At 40.8% G+C, this 15646-nt stretch overlaps 1 protein-coding gene across 5 annotated transcripts in view; it reads right to left on the reverse strand.

The window, feature by feature from the left end:
* Window positions 1–15646, reverse strand: part of PRR5 (proline rich 5) — a 137041-nt gene that overhangs the window by 46525 nt on the left and 74870 nt on the right. For all 5 annotated transcript variants that reach the window (XM_038385638.2, XM_038385653.2, XM_043515524.1 and 2 more), the window contains 3 exons: window positions 8783–8863; window positions 1739–1787; window positions 689–746 (listed from right to left, as the gene is read on the reverse strand). In XM_038385638.2, the coding sequence (XP_038241566.1) occupies window positions 689–746; window positions 1739–1787; window positions 8783–8863 (188 nt within the window). The remainder of the gene's footprint in view (window positions 1–688; window positions 747–1738; window positions 1788–8782; window positions 8864–15646) is intronic.

The following is a 15646-nucleotide window of genomic DNA, read 5'->3' on the forward strand; positions in this document are numbered from 1 at the left end:
GAGATCCGACTGTGTTCCCATGACTTTTCAGCTAATTGGGATTGCAGGGTTTACATTGTCACCTTTAATAAAATATTGTATTCAGTTTTCCACAGTTATTTAATCTTAAACAGGTTATAACTGGATGAAAACAAACATCCAAAAAGGAGGTTTGGTTAGCTGATGTGCTAGACAAACATTTCTCCTTGGTGGAAGCCAACAGGAACATGAAACTGTAAGTGACACTGGAACAACCTGCTGTTATGGGACCTGATCCAAAGCCCATTGAAGTCAGTGAAAGGAATCTCATTGATTTCAGTATGCTTTAGATCAGTGGTTCTTAACCTTTACTGCAGCCTGCACCCCTTTGGTTCTAAAAATATGTTCTCACACCCCTTATCAAAAATCGTTGAAGTAGATCAGTTCTTTAAACCTAGATATGTTTTTGTTTGTATACTACAGTAATCGTTAAAAAATGTATAATGTTAATAAATACATATATTTGATGAAACAAAGTAGTTGTACTTACGTGCCTGTGCTTAATTTGTGTTTTCAATGATTTACCTTCTAAAAAAAAATAATCAGGCATGTCTCGCACTTCCAGAAGGGGCATCTTGCACCCCCAGGGGGTGCGTGCACCCCAGATTAAGAACCACTGCTTTAGATCAAGCCCACTGAACAGCTGCAGCATTGCTGAAGTTTGAGTTACCTTCATAAAACCGGATCTTGTCCCTCAGTATTACCATGCCTTTTGTAAGCAGCTGCTTCTGTAAATAAAATACACACACCTTTTATTTTTACAACTCCGTATTTCTTGGAAGCCATTGCGGATTTTTTGTTTTGTTTTGTTCCCACAAGAAAGCTGGTTTAAGGGTTGCTGTTGATTAATGGAGTTTTACTTCTATGTCCAACTTCTTGTTTAAATCTACTAGGACATTTGTAAAATGATGATGATAATCATATTCTTAGCCCTTCCAGCGAATAGCAACTTCCATCTGGGGATATCAAAGCTTTTTACAAACATTAGCATAAGCCATACAACATTTAATCAGCAAGGGAGGTAGCAAATTGTATTTTAAAAGTAAAATCATGTACAATTATTAATAAATGGCTTTCTGATTAATTATACCACAAGAAACTTGAGGAATCCCACAGAATTTTTACCTACATTAAATATTTGGACCCTATTGAAAAGGATTCGTTTAATAACAATCTGTATTGGGCTGAGATGTATTATATTAGATGTGGGCTTTCACTATAAAATGAAATATTACAACCAAATCTCATCAGTCAATAAATGCTCATAACAGGACCTGATCCAAAGCCGCTGAAGTCAATAGGAGTCTTTCCACAGACTTTAGAGAGATTTGAATCAGGATAATAGATCATGTCAGAATACTGGATAAAAGAGTATTTATAGGAATCCCACTGTCACAGTTAGGGGCAAATCTTGTCCATTCTGTAGCCATGATCTGAACCCTTCCTTTATAAGTGACCCCAATAAAGTTCCTTAATAGTGTCCTTAAAATACATGTGGTACAAAGACCTCTGGTCAAGTATTTCAGTATCTGACCTGGTATGAAATTTCAACCAATGTGACATGAAAATTGATAGAAGGGGAACAAATCCTTATTTTTACCCTTAACTTTAAGGTAATAGAAAGATAAAAGATTTGCCTACTACTTGTTCAGACAAACAATTTTACTCAGCAGCACTGACAAATGTAAGAAGCTAAATGAAAAACGAAAACCCCACAAACCTGCAGGTATTCAGTAAAAAAGGATCCCAGCTCAGTTTTCAGTAGTTGCCTGTATTAGAGAATAAAAAAAGAATTTATACAATCAACAAATTGTACCCAATGTACATTGTGTATAAGAGAGGAAGACTGCTGATCTTACGAAGTTTTTTAAGTTGTAGATCTTTCCTTCCAAAAATGTTTAATTAGAAGTATATTAAACAGGGATATTACACTATAATAAACCCTTAAAGCAACATCTCTAAATGCTCAGAAATATTTATTGTAGGAGATTTAGATATATTAATGAATATAGTTATGGTACAAATACATGCATGTCTGGAGTCATTTTCTTAACTAAAAGAAGAGAGGCTGAATTCTGCCTTCAGCTGCATTGGTGAAAATTTAGTATCACACCACTGAAGTCACTGGAGTTACTCTGTATTTATGCTTATGTAACTGAGACCAGAATTTCACTTCACTTGCACTTCAGAAATGGAAGAATATGAAAAATCTTAGCATTCTATGCTGGTATGTGGCTCTGAGCAATCTGGTCAATTTAGAAATAATGCAATTCCAAAGGAATGAGAGTTTGGCTTGCCTTAATGAGGTGCGCTCTGAGTTTTTAGAGCTCTGGATTACAGGTTTGGGCCCTAAGAGACTTAAATAACAGAGTTATGCAAAGTGTTCATAAAGAAACCTGAAACCCCAGTGAAACTCTCTGGGTTTTGTGACAAGCTTGAAACTGAGCCAAGTGTCACGAACATCCAGAGTAAATCTGGGTCAGTTAAATTAAAACTCCAAGTTTCACATGGCGTCAGTGCAAAATCAGGTTAAAATGCAGCTTTATCACTTTGAGTTTGGGGAGTCCTTCAAATGAGAGCCTCTAAGCCAAACTGTGGGAGTGCCAACCTACACAAAATACAATTTCCATAAACCACCATCAAAATGAAACAACTGAATTCCACCAGCTCTAATGCCAGAAGCAATGTAAGGTGAAATTCCCCCTTGTGTAGAGAACCAGCACAAGGCCTATGCAGTAAAGTCCCACTTGATGCATGTTGGGTGCTGAACAATTTTGAGAATCTAGTCACACCTGTGGTTGCTGAACACTTGAAAATCTGGCCCCATGTGATCACTGAAGGAGCTCAGTACGACTGTATGTGAAATTTGGTTAAAGACCCACCTCAATTAAATATTTTGGTCCTACAGTGGTTGTTCAAGAGAAGTTTCACTGTATATGAATGCAGACATTGTTGTGTATGGTCACCTTTCCCTTCCCTTTATTCCCTTCTTCTGGCCTTGAAAAATATAAATATATATATATTTAAAAAAAAAAAAAAACATGCCCTATTTCTGAAGCCCAGACCACTCCCCTCTATATGCCCCTCTTCTGCCCTATCTCCCCCCCCCCCCATCCCCTACAGGAGGTGGAAACTTACTTGTGGAACACCACAAGATTCAGCACATTCTCCCCTGGAGTGTGTAGCAACAGCTGCCATTGAGAGAAGGAGCATGTCAACATATAGCATGGGGCAATGTGTATTATTTATTTCTTTATATTGATAAGAATATGCCCATCATGACCCTGGTGCACTCTGTGCAGACATGCTAGGAATACATGAAATTAAAAAAATGAAAACAAGGAGTGGGATTTTCAAGAGGGCCCAAGTGGCTTAAAAGCACAGGCCCAATGAAAGCCAATGGGACTTATGCTTCTCAATCACTGCAATGACTGAAAATCCCACCCAAGCAGACAAAATTCAGCATGAAAAGAAGTCTCCCCTAAAAACTCAACCAACTCAGACACACTCCTTCAGATAATAGTCTAGCGTCAAAATGGTCAAAGCCAGCTAAGGGATTTACAATTAATGGGAATGGTATGTTCAAATCCCCTAGTCAGCTTTTAAAAACTCAACCTCGGTGAGTAGATAAACCTTGAATAGTGCTCTGAAGTTCAACAGACCCAGGATTTGTTGGATGACATGGGAAGTGAATCCTGCAGCTGAAGACCCTCTACTGAGCACCCTCTGCCTACAACACCTTGTCCTTCAAATGTAGGGTTGTTCAGCAGTTGAGATGAACTGGGATTTTTGTGAAATGGAGCATGATGCCAGATTCTGCCTCCTGGTGAGTAGCTTACTTTCCAAGCAGGCCCACTGACTTCAATAGGACATGTCTGGAATAAGACACTACTCAGTATAAGTAAGGTTGGCTGAATCTAGTCTATAATGAAAGGACAGTAAATTTCCACAGAGATTTTATTTCTCGTATGAAAGAGACACCACCACTCCAGACCTCACTCCGCAATATAACCTTGGTATCACAGCTCAGAAAAAGAATATTGGAGACATTGCCATATAACAATCTCTTGCTTTATTTCAAACTTCCCTTCAAGTTATTGTCTCTTCAAACTCCAGTCCCAGATTTCTTGTTGATCCTATTAGGTGGTTTGTAAATAGCTAATTCAAAGGTGGCTTCGTACCTTCACTAGATGTGATGGCTAATTACTGGAGTTCCAAATGTTGATTATAAAATGGCATTCTCTTGATTAGAAAACTAACCCTAGGCTCTGATGAACTAAAATTTTGGTACTTAATAGTTCAAACGAGAAAGAAATAAAGCTAAAAAGTACACAGCCTGCATTTACATGAGCAGTGAAATGCAGCGTACCAAACAGCATTATGGATGCATTAGTATCTCTGCTTACAGGGTGAAGGCAGAACTGAGAGCACAGAGTGCTTTCTCCCCTTTGAATCTCTAATAATATGGGTACTTTATTGCTGACTTCAATTAATTATCAATGAAACGCTGAGGTCCTTGGGCAATGTTAGAACATCAGTATTTGATGTTCTCAATACCTGTGCTTACTAATAAGTGATCCAAAGCAGAACCGAACCCAACAAAGTTGTTTGCAAAAATGTATTTCTTTTCTTTTACAAAATATATTGTACTAATCCATCAGGCCATGGTCAGTACTGAACAGCTATATCTGACTACAGCTATGTCTGTGATGGAGTCCAGGTAAAAATGCTGGTTAAATTCAAATGAGATTTCTGAACAGATATGAGACCTGATTTTTAAACAGCTCTCGTTTTACCAAGAGCCATTTTTCACTCCTGTGAGGCTTGTACCTTTTTGGCTCTAAATCTACTCCGTCTGTTTAAAGACTTCACAAATTAAGATGCTAATATAAACTCACATAAAATACACTTTTATATCTTCCTGCTGCTTCTTCTTTGGTTGACCCTGAAATTAACTCCTAAATGCTACGCAGAATGAAAAAAATCTAGTTCTTTATTATAGCTGACCTTTACTTTATTAGCTATTAAATTATGAAAGACGCGAAGAAAGATTCTTTTATCAGGTACAAAATCTTTCAACAACTGAGGAAATGCTGCTGAAATTTGCCTTGCTTGTATCCACTTAGCGTCCTGAAGCTCAGAGGCAGCTATAAATATACATCATCTTTAATATTGGATATCCTGCTTCCTCACTGTTTCCTCTTCCTTCTATTTCTTTCTTAATTTTTGAGGAGTGTAAATAATGGCATCCAACAAAAGGAATAAGAAAAGAGAACTCCCACAGGTCTTCACTATATGGTTATTAATATCACACGGTCCAGATACAAAAAAAAGTTAAGCAGAGAGATTCTATATATAGGTTTTCATGAATGATTCTTTATTTTGATTTTTTTTTTTTTTTTTAACTTGGCTGAAAATTAAGGTGAATATAATAATTATGAGACATTACCTTAAGCCTTTTCTCAGCCAAACTCCCATTGAACCAACTGATAAGGACTGAATAAAAGCTGTGTTAAGGAGTTCAGGATGTAAATCAATTATATTTTGGAGCTATTTCTTCCCTCACTTAAACCTGTTTTACAACGATGTAACTCCACTACAGTCACTCATCATTTACAATAGTGCAAGTGAAGTAAAATCAGTCCCTTTGGCCCTAAACATAATTTACTTCCTCTTTAAGGCATCTTTACACTTCCATGGTGGTGGAATGGAGATTTGGTATAAATGAAGCCAAGCCCTCTATGGTTCCTTATTAGCAGTATTCAGGATACAGAACACTAGTGGGTTTGATCATCATTTTCTTAGAATGTATTTGCACTCATAGCTATAGCTACTTAACTTGGGGAACCATCAGCTTTATCACCATAGCGTGCATTTCATTTGTAACCCCAACAACTTTTATTTTGTGCAGCTGACCCAAAACAAAACCCCAGATCATGCAGCGTCTGCTCCAGTCAGATCAGAAGGGGGCAAGTTTGGATCTGGGAGAAGGGGAGGGCAGTCAGACCTACCCAGTTCTTCCCATATTGCTGACTAGGATGGGGAGTCCCAGGATGTATGGAAAAGGGGATCACGATATGGAAAAGACTGAGAACCAAGGTTTACAATGTGGGACCAGGAGATCTGAATTCAAGTTCTGGTTCTGCTAGTGACTTGCTACACGGTCTGCCAACACTGCCAACCCAGAGACCAATCAGTGTCAAATGTAATGGTGACTTTGGTGAGGGAAAACTGCAAATCACTGAGAACAGAAATTTTACATACTGAACTAAAGGGAAAAATATTTCCATGTTGGTATGCAAGATCTAATGTTGCAAAAATATATCTTATTCAAATTGTATTAATTACAAGTCCTAATACTGCAGAGAAAACATTTATCTTATTACAACTGTATGTTGTATTTATTAAAAAATCACCTTGATCCATTGTGATGTTTTCTGCATCTTCCCCGAGGAAGGAGGAGGAAGAAAAGGGTAGGTGTGAAAGAAGGAAGAAAGGCCTATCCAGTGACACTTGGGTCAAACTTTCAAACATGAAGAAGTGGTACCCATACATTTTATGAGCCAAATTCTCATCTGGTGTAAATCAATGTAGCTCCACTGAAGGAAATGGTCCTACACAAATTTAAATAGGCTGAGGATCTGATATTTGTGTGTACACAGAAAACCTTCATATGTATGGACAAAACAGATAATGCCACATGTAAGGACTCATGTGCGCAAACACACACACAGGTTTGGGAGTCAACAGGAAGATGCACAAATGTTGTAGGTGTAGGTGTATGTGTATATTTCCCCACATATTAATATTTGTGTTATGATGCTACTCAATTTTTTCCATGATTTAATTACGATAATTGCCAGTAAAACCTGCATTATTTATAGTTGGAAAATAACTCTTATTATCCTGTAACTGTGACGAAAATACAGCATCTGAAGGGAAATTTTCCAGGCTCAGTCTTTGCCTAAATATTTTTTGTGGGGGGGAAAAAAATGCAGCGATGTCTGAGTTGTGAGAGGGTGATTACATTTTCCCCACTTCAGAATAATATTAATTTCAATTTTTGGACACAGCTACAGCAATAATGTCTGAAGTATGAACTTTGAACCGAGGCATGCAAATAGTCCTCATTGTGCTTAACTAAATTTGAAAAAAGTTCTCATTTTAAATAGTCTCAAGGATTCAGAAACTCTGTATTGACCATGTGCAGTAGAAAAATGTAGTTAAGTCAGAAAGTGGTCAGTTCAGGAGAGACCGCTGCTGCTGCTGTGTGCACAAATGTGTTCTAATCTGCTTAAGAGACTGTCTAGCAGTTGGCGTTTGCACAAATGCTTCCTCTTGATACAGATATTCCTGACACCTGCACAACCCTCCAAGCCACTTATACTCCCCTCAGAAGAATGTTTTTATGAAGGATCATTGGACATATAAGGAGCTTTGTAAAAAACAATTCCCGGATAGTCACTGAAAAGGAGGATGCTGTTAGAAGATGGTCAACCTAACTTGGCGTCTAAGAGGAAGCAAGCCTCTAAATAAAAGTGGAGAGGCTAGCTGGGTTTTAGCCCAACCATGGCTTTTTAATCTGTTCATTTTTTCTGACAAGTGAACCCTGCAGGAAAGCTCTTGCTATGCAAGACTAAACTAGACTATGCTTGGTGACTCTACAGATCCATGGAGCAGACTCTGCATGTACACTAGATGGATGTGCAGGGAATCATTCCTACTTTTCATCCCCCACCCTTTCCTGCAATGGCCAGGCACCACTTTGCACTTACTCACACTGATGGACTGTGCGAGGATAATCCTGCTAGCCGTCTTGAGGGATGCGTGCAGAGGCTGGTGCTACACCTGCCCCTCTTGCCCCAGCCAGTATACACTACATCCTCTTAAGGGGTGGTCCAATGGCCATGCTTGGTCTGTATTACTCCTGGAGCGCCTACTGGTTAAGGTCTCCACAAATCCCCAACACAAGTTAGTGCCTTAAAGGCACAATACAGCCTTACAAGGGAAAGGTCTACACATTTCCTGAAACTGATGATAATTTTGGACTGCGTTTTGCCGCAGCCATGGGAACAATTTCCAAATGGTCAGGAGCCCTGAGGATGCTACCATGACTAGAATTTTCAACCTCTAAGCAACGGTATGCACTATTTTACATCACAAGTTTTGACTTGCTGATGTGTTGGTTATGATAGAAGCTTTTTGTCTAGATTTTGCAATGTGCCCTCAATCAGCTCAGGTATGAATCATCAGCAACTGTTCTCCCGCAAGTACATCAAAATGAATGAGCAATTGAGCAAAACATATGAAGCAGGTTTATCATTAAACTAATTGTTAACAGCCATCCTGCTGTTAAAAGAAAACCGTGGACCCAATTCTGGTCCCAGGTATAAGGGAGCACATCAAGAGTAACTCCACTAAGGGTTAACACAGTTGGTCTGGATTTTACTCTGGTTTTCTAAATGTCATCTAGACTGCTACAGACTGGTTGAGACAGGACTATATTTGTTTCCATGACACAGATAGGTCACTACATTTAGTTTTTCCCTCTGATGTGCAGACAAGAGTCCTGCAGTAAATACAGCTGACCAGGAACCAACACCTAACCAATAGGGACAGATTAAAGATATTCTTTATCAGTTCCAACACAAACAACTGAAGAAAGAAGGCCTCACCGTGGAAGTTGTCAGCAATGATTGCTGGCCAACAACAGCGGTTTCCTAAAACTTCTGCTGCAACATCTCTCACTGATTGTGTTACTCACCTAACTCCTTCGTTGAGGTTGTAAAGTTCATGGTCTGGGAGCCCTTTACGTTGGAACACTGCTATTACTCCATTATGGATACTGCAAGTAGAAATTAGGAAACGAGTCATTACTTTCATACGTTGGAAATGTAACCACATCCACGATAAGCTGTATGTCAGTTCCCAGAGACCTCATGGCCTAAAGTGACTAGTGATGTTTGGTATTGAACTTGAGACACTTTAAAAGGGCCTGATTTCCAGAGGCAGATGGCCTTTCTGAAAATCAGGGCCCTTAAGAAGTCTCAATTTGAGCACCCAAAAACTAAGGTACCCAAAATCACTAGACACTTTTGAAAATGTAGGCCTATATATTTTAATCACAAGAATAAAGGCCCCATCACAGAGGAAATATATTACTATAATTTAGGTAATGGTATCTGTGGATTATTGATATATATATATTTTTCAACTATGGTTATTTGATTCCTTTACCAATTATCAGTGGTTTAAGAGTAAACATAAAATGAAGTTCAGACCATAAATATAATGTTATTTCACTAGAATATATTTATTCAAGTCACAAGAATGCTTAGAGCTTTCAAAGGCTTTCAGAGAAAAAAATATGGACACATCTCTCTTTGGTGTGTTTTTGGCTAATTTCACTGGACATCTCATTCATTTTTCTTAAGGAAAATAACAGAAAAGTATCAGTAACAGACCAATTCATTGCTACTTGCCTCACCCCAAGATTTATGCTCCTGCCCTAGGTAGAGGAAAACCAGCTGAAAAAAATAAGTGATATTTAATGTTTATGGAAGTTAGCCATCAACAGAGATAGTGATGAATCAGGTACAGGTATAATTCCTTCTCAGCACCCACTCTTAATTCCACTTGTACCTCTCTTGTATGCAAAGGCTATTTACAGACCGTTAATGTTGCCTGTGTTTCTGCTGTGATCAACATCGACTGCGCACAAAGCAGAAACCTCCAAATTCACTAAGATCAGCCTAGAAGTGTAAGGGGGCACTTAACATTAATTCACATTGCTTAAGGCTGCCACCTATCATAATTTTCATGACTGCCCAAATCTGAAGGGCTGATCTGAAAATTTGCAAAACACTATGGGCCTCATCTGGCAGCCCTTACTCCCACTAGTGATGTTAGGAGTCCCACTGACTTTAAGGGTCCTCCACACGTAAGGGCTACTCAGGGCAGGTCTACCCTACAGAATTACTTTGGTATAACTACATCGCTTAGGGGTGTGAAAAACTAATACCTCTGAGCAACATAATTACACCAACCTAACCCCCGGTATAGACTGTGCTCTATCAACAGGAAGGCCTCTCCCGCCAGCACAGCTACCACCTCTCATGAAGATGGATTAACTATGCTGACGGGACAGCTCTCTCCTGTCAGTGTTGAGCATCTTCATTAAAGTATTACAGCAGCGCAGCTGTGCCGATGCAGTGTTTTATGAGTAGACCTAGCCTCAGAGGAATAAGGATCAGACTCCAGCAGTCCTGAAATACATAAAGGGTTCAGATTGAGTCTGATGCGATGAGGCATGCATCACAATTTAAAGAATTTGTTTCTGAGGACAAAGCTGAAAAGTTAACTCAAATGGTATGTCTATCCTTCGAGCTGGAGCTGTAATGTCCAGCTCTGATTGAGCTAGCGCACTAAAAATAGAGCGCAACCATGGCACCACAAGCAGCGGGAGAGGTGAGCCACTTGAGTACGTACCGAGCGTCTCAGACAGGATTGTATGTGGGGAAGCTAGCCCCTTCTGTCGCTCACACCACTGCAGCTACACTTCTATTTCTAGCACACTGCTAGATCAGAGCTAGCACAAATATGCCTTCCTGAGCTGGGCATTATACCTCCAGCTCAAAATGTAGATGGACTTTACATCTATCAGCTGCTACTCCTGTTGTTTTGCCACATGATTCCACAACAGTTTGACACCATTTTTCCTAATAGAGTCATTCTTACTAAGATGACTGTTTGCGCTGCCCACAGAAGGCTCTCCTTATCAGTTTAACATGGAGAGAAAAGCGGCTCTTCACTCATGAAAATATTTTGGTTAAAATAATAAATGTATGTTGGTCCAGTCTGTGGCATTTACATCTCTGCCCCAAGCAGCTTTATCCCAGGAGGAACACCGGGGAGACTGTACTTCAGGCATACAGTCTCTTCTGGGGAATCTCTGCATAACAGGGGTGTCTGTGTGTATCATATGCTTCATCCTATAGAGAAGATTGCTTCCCCCACCCCCAACACCCCAACTCTGCTTTATGCATTGGTTTGGGTGAAAGGGAGTCATGGAAGGGGTGGATTATGAGCCTGACTCATCCCCACCATTCCTTGTCCTCTTTTGGGGAACCTACTCCTGGGGGTGGGGAAAGCAGAAGTGAACAGTCCCTGCCCTCCCTAGAGACTGGGACACACAGGGAATGCTATTGTAGATAGCCTTCATGCAGCTGTGCAAGAGCGGGAGGAAGTTTCCTGCACACAGCCTGGACAGTTATGTCTTCTTTCAACTATATTTCAATTTTGCCACCCAAACATTGCAGCACTGTGTTACAGCAAGAGAGTCACAAACTGGAAGTGACGAGGTTACTTTAATTCTCTAGAGCAGTGGTTCCCAAACTTGTTCCGTCACTTGTGCAGGGAAAGCCCCTGGTGGGCCGGGCCGGTTTGTTTACCTGCCGCGTCCGCTGGTTCGGCCGATTGTGGCTCGCAGTGGCCGCGTTTTGCTGCTCCAGGCCAATGGGAGCTGCTGGAAGCGGCAAGGGGCAGCAGGTAAACAAACCTGCCCAGCCCACCAGGGGATTTCCCTGCACAAGCAGCGGCACAAGTTTGGGAACCACTGCTCTAGATGGATACAAATGCACAATATGAACAAATAGGATTGTTCATATTGGCAAAATGTTAATGAGATTACAACAATTATTTCATTTTTAACAATGAAAGTAACACAAGTAAAGAAATATAAAATTCTAAACTGATGTAAATTGACATAGCTCCAGGGTTTTAAATTCAACTGCAACTCTCTCAGTTTATCTTTAAAAATGAAAAATACACCAAGAGTAATCAGTTCCAACACAGGCAGAAAAATATGCATATACATTAGTGTTACCCTGACAGAAAAAACCATGTCTGAACAGTTCAGTTCCCTTTGCAGGGAGGAAAAAGGAAGGATTTTAGTAGCACACTTCTCCTTTGAGAAGTATTCTGGCCCAGTGGATAAGACATTTAACTGTGAGTCACGAGAGCTGGGTTCTATTTCTGGATCTACCACTGTGTGATGTTGGCTAGCTTCTGGGCCCCAGTTTCCTCATATGTAAAGTGGAGGTAATGATACTTGCCCACCTCCATAAAGCGCTTTAAGATCAGTGGATATAAAATGCAATGTAAGAGCTTAGTATTATTATAAGAGCACATGATTATTGTGGTTATGGAACAGGCTCTTCGAAATTATCACAGTGTCACTTTTCTTCTCTCTTAACCCTATCAAGCAAAAAAGGAATTACTAACTACAAAGTGAAGCTCTTCTTGTTTGATTTTGCACCAGGCAAAAAGCCTCACAACTTGTCTGAAAACACAAGGCTGAATTTTCCTCCCTAGCAGAGTGCATCTCTATTCTACATGCCAAACTCCCACTGACATTTCTGCACACAGAATGTGCAGAACAGCAATAGAGAGCCACAGTGGTACTAACAGACCACCACTGTGGATCACAGAGTTGAATTTCACCCTTAGAATACCTGATGGAAAAGATTTTTAGAAAACTGAAAACACCACCACACACACCTCCACCCTGTGTTTCTGGTTTTACCACTGACTTAGCAAACATTGTTTTTTAGAGCTCTGCAGCTGATTTTCCTTCAGGTCACACTACAGTGTATTTGGTACAAAGGAAAAATGACAAGTTTCTGAGTTGTAGAATGTAAAGTCTGGATCAAGTCTGCCTATCCTAAGTGTGCTAGTTTGTATTTGACAAGCTAGTAAACAAGGAGGCTCGTTGCCTTGTGAAGCTTGTGCTTGGTTCCTTTACCTGGTTTAAAAGGCTCCAGCACCAGCTGCTTCTGCACCAGAAAAATGAGCCATGTTTGATAGCAGATATCTAAATCGGGTTTTGGGGATATCTTCTTTCCCCCAAAAATTGGTGTTGAAAACGGTTACTCTACTGGTGTGGACTAGGCCAACAGAGTTCAACACCTGTTGTAGCAAGTGGAGAGAGATACACGTACTACTGGAGAAAGTCTAGATAATATCTCAGATGTTTTGCTCCAACGAGTAGGGCCCTACCAAATTCACGGTCCATTTTGGTCAATTTCATGGTCATAGGATTTTAAAAATCATAAATTTCATGGTTTCAGCTATTTAAATCTGAAATTTCAAGGTGTTATAATTATAGGAGTCCTGACCCAAAAAAGGAGTTGTGAGGGGGTTGCAAGGTTATTGCAGGGGGCAGGGTTGGTACTGCTACCCTTACTTCTGCACTGCTGCTGGCACTGCTGTCAGAGCTGAGAAGCTAGAGAGCGGTGGCTGCTGGCAGGGAGCCCAGCTCTGAAAACAGAGCGGCCACCAGCAGCAGCAAGGATGTGATGGTATGGTATTGCCACCTTTACTTCTGTGCTGCTGCCTGCGGAGCTGGTCCCTCAGTCACCAGCTGCCACTGTCCGGCCATCCAGCTCTGAAGGCAGCAGCGCAGAAGTAAGAGTGGCATGGTATGGTATTGCCACCCTTACTTCTATGCTGCTGCTGGCCGGGCACTGCTTTCAGAGCTGGGGGCGCTGCCAACAGCTGCCGCTCTCTGGTTGCCCAGCTGTGAAGTTAGGGTAGAAGTAAGAGGGGTAATACCAGGACCCCCCTAAAATAATCTTGTGATCCCCCTGCAATTCCCCTTTGGGTCAGAACCCCCAAGAAATCTGTATAGTATAGGGTAAGCACACAAAAGACCAGATTTCACGGTAGGAGACCAGAGTTCATGGTCCGTGATGCGTTTTTCATGGCCGTGAATTTGGTAGGGTCTTACTACTGGGTATTAAGCATGGTTGACCCCGTGTAGAAGTCAAGTCCACCACAAGACAAACATTTTGAGTGTGGGCGGAGGGTGAAGCACTGGGAGGAAGGAGGTTTGGCAACCACTCTCAAACTCTGGTTCATTTTCATAGTAGAGAGACATCCAGAGTGTTTAACAGTGAAGAGACCTAAAGCTAAACATCTCTGGCCTCATCAGCGGGGGAAGGGAAAATAAAAGTGATGTGTTAGGGATAGTGAGCATATGATCCAGCCATGCAGAAATGTATAAACTGACCAAAACAGAAAACACCCTCTCTCCCCCTCTGCTATTCATTTGATGACATTTTCAAGAAGTTAAGTACCCCTTGTTTGAATTCTCCTTGCACGTACGCATTAATAATTGAATATAGTTGATCTTGGCTGATAGCTTGGCTTGAACAGACACTCAATTTACAAACATTTGAAAATTGGTAGCCAAATGTCCCTAATACACAGTGAAGTGATGTGGCCATGTTTAATATTAGGAGTAATATGTGAGGTTCAATTAATGTAGTGAATAAAACCAGCACTCTCTACACACTCTTCTTGTTCGGAAATGTACTTTGGAATGTTCTCTGCTACAAAATCTGCTATAGCTACAGCTCTCCCTCTCTCTCGCTTTGGAGATCTTGTCTGAATCAGGGGGAGGGTTTTCTATCCAGACTCTCAGCAGGTCTATTATTCCACAGAGGGCGCTCTCTCAAACGGAGCAAGACTCTCAACAAACATTGACAGACACAGATTGTGGCTTTTAAGATAATGCCCCTCCTCCACCCCAGGAGGAGAGACTCTGCCAGGATTCTTCCTTGCACTGAAGGGAGTACAACCTGCTCCATCCATCAACTGGAGCAGATTGCTCCCCCTGGAGTACATTGGCTTTGCTCTGTGAGCTTGGTGATGGGGCTGACCCCCCCCCCCCTTTTTTTTAAATATATATAGTCCTGCTTCCTGGCAGGGAGCAAGAGCGAATAGTGCCAGAATGAAGGGAGCACAGGGACAGCTACCCTGTGTAGTTGCTCAAGGGAGAAGATTTTTGTTCGCCTTTGAGTGACTGCATGGAGGCCACTCCTTACCTGGGCTATTTTCTGTAGACTGAGTTGCTGTTTTTGAAGTGTTCGGAGTGTCCCCACAGAGGAGTTATACTAACATAGCTAGAGAGCAGTAGTTATTTAGCTTTAGCTATGCCAGTTAATTTCTAGCTATATGAGACAAGCCCATTGGGCTCCTAAATGATTAAGGCTATCTCTACGGACCTTAAAGCGGTACAGCTGCATCGCTGTAAGGTCTCCTGTGTAGCTGCTCTCCTGCTGGCATAATTAAACCACCCCCAACAAGCAGTGTTAACGATGTTTTGCTGACAAATGTAAGCATGTCACTTTTTAAAATAGGACCTAAGCACTTTTGAAAACTTTACCCCAATCAATATGTAAGTTGCAGTGTTTTTTCAATGTATTTGGGTCATTATTTTCTTCCATTATTATATTAATCTTTTTAAACTTCATTCTCTTCTAAAAGTTCTGCAAGTGCTAATTAATGACACTGAACAGAATGCTTAGGCCTTGTCAACACAAGACAGTCACACGAATTTAATTAAAGGGGTGATTTTAAACCAATTTATTTAAACAGGTAAAAAAGGCTGTGTGGGCATTATGCCAGTTTAAGAGTGGCTCACATGTGTGTGTGGCAATTTGTGTTCATAAGTGACTTAAGCTAACCTGAAATAAACCTGGTTTAAATCAAACTATTAGTGTCCCATGAGGGTTGCACCGGTTTTCTAAATTGGTTTAAAATCACACTTAGTTAAACTGGCTCAACT

Source organism: Dermochelys coriacea, chromosome 1, assembly GCF_009764565.3.
Source record: "Dermochelys coriacea isolate rDerCor1 chromosome 1, rDerCor1.pri.v4, whole genome shotgun sequence".
In the NCBI taxonomy this organism is placed as follows: domain Eukaryota; kingdom Metazoa; phylum Chordata; order Testudines; family Dermochelyidae; genus Dermochelys; species Dermochelys coriacea.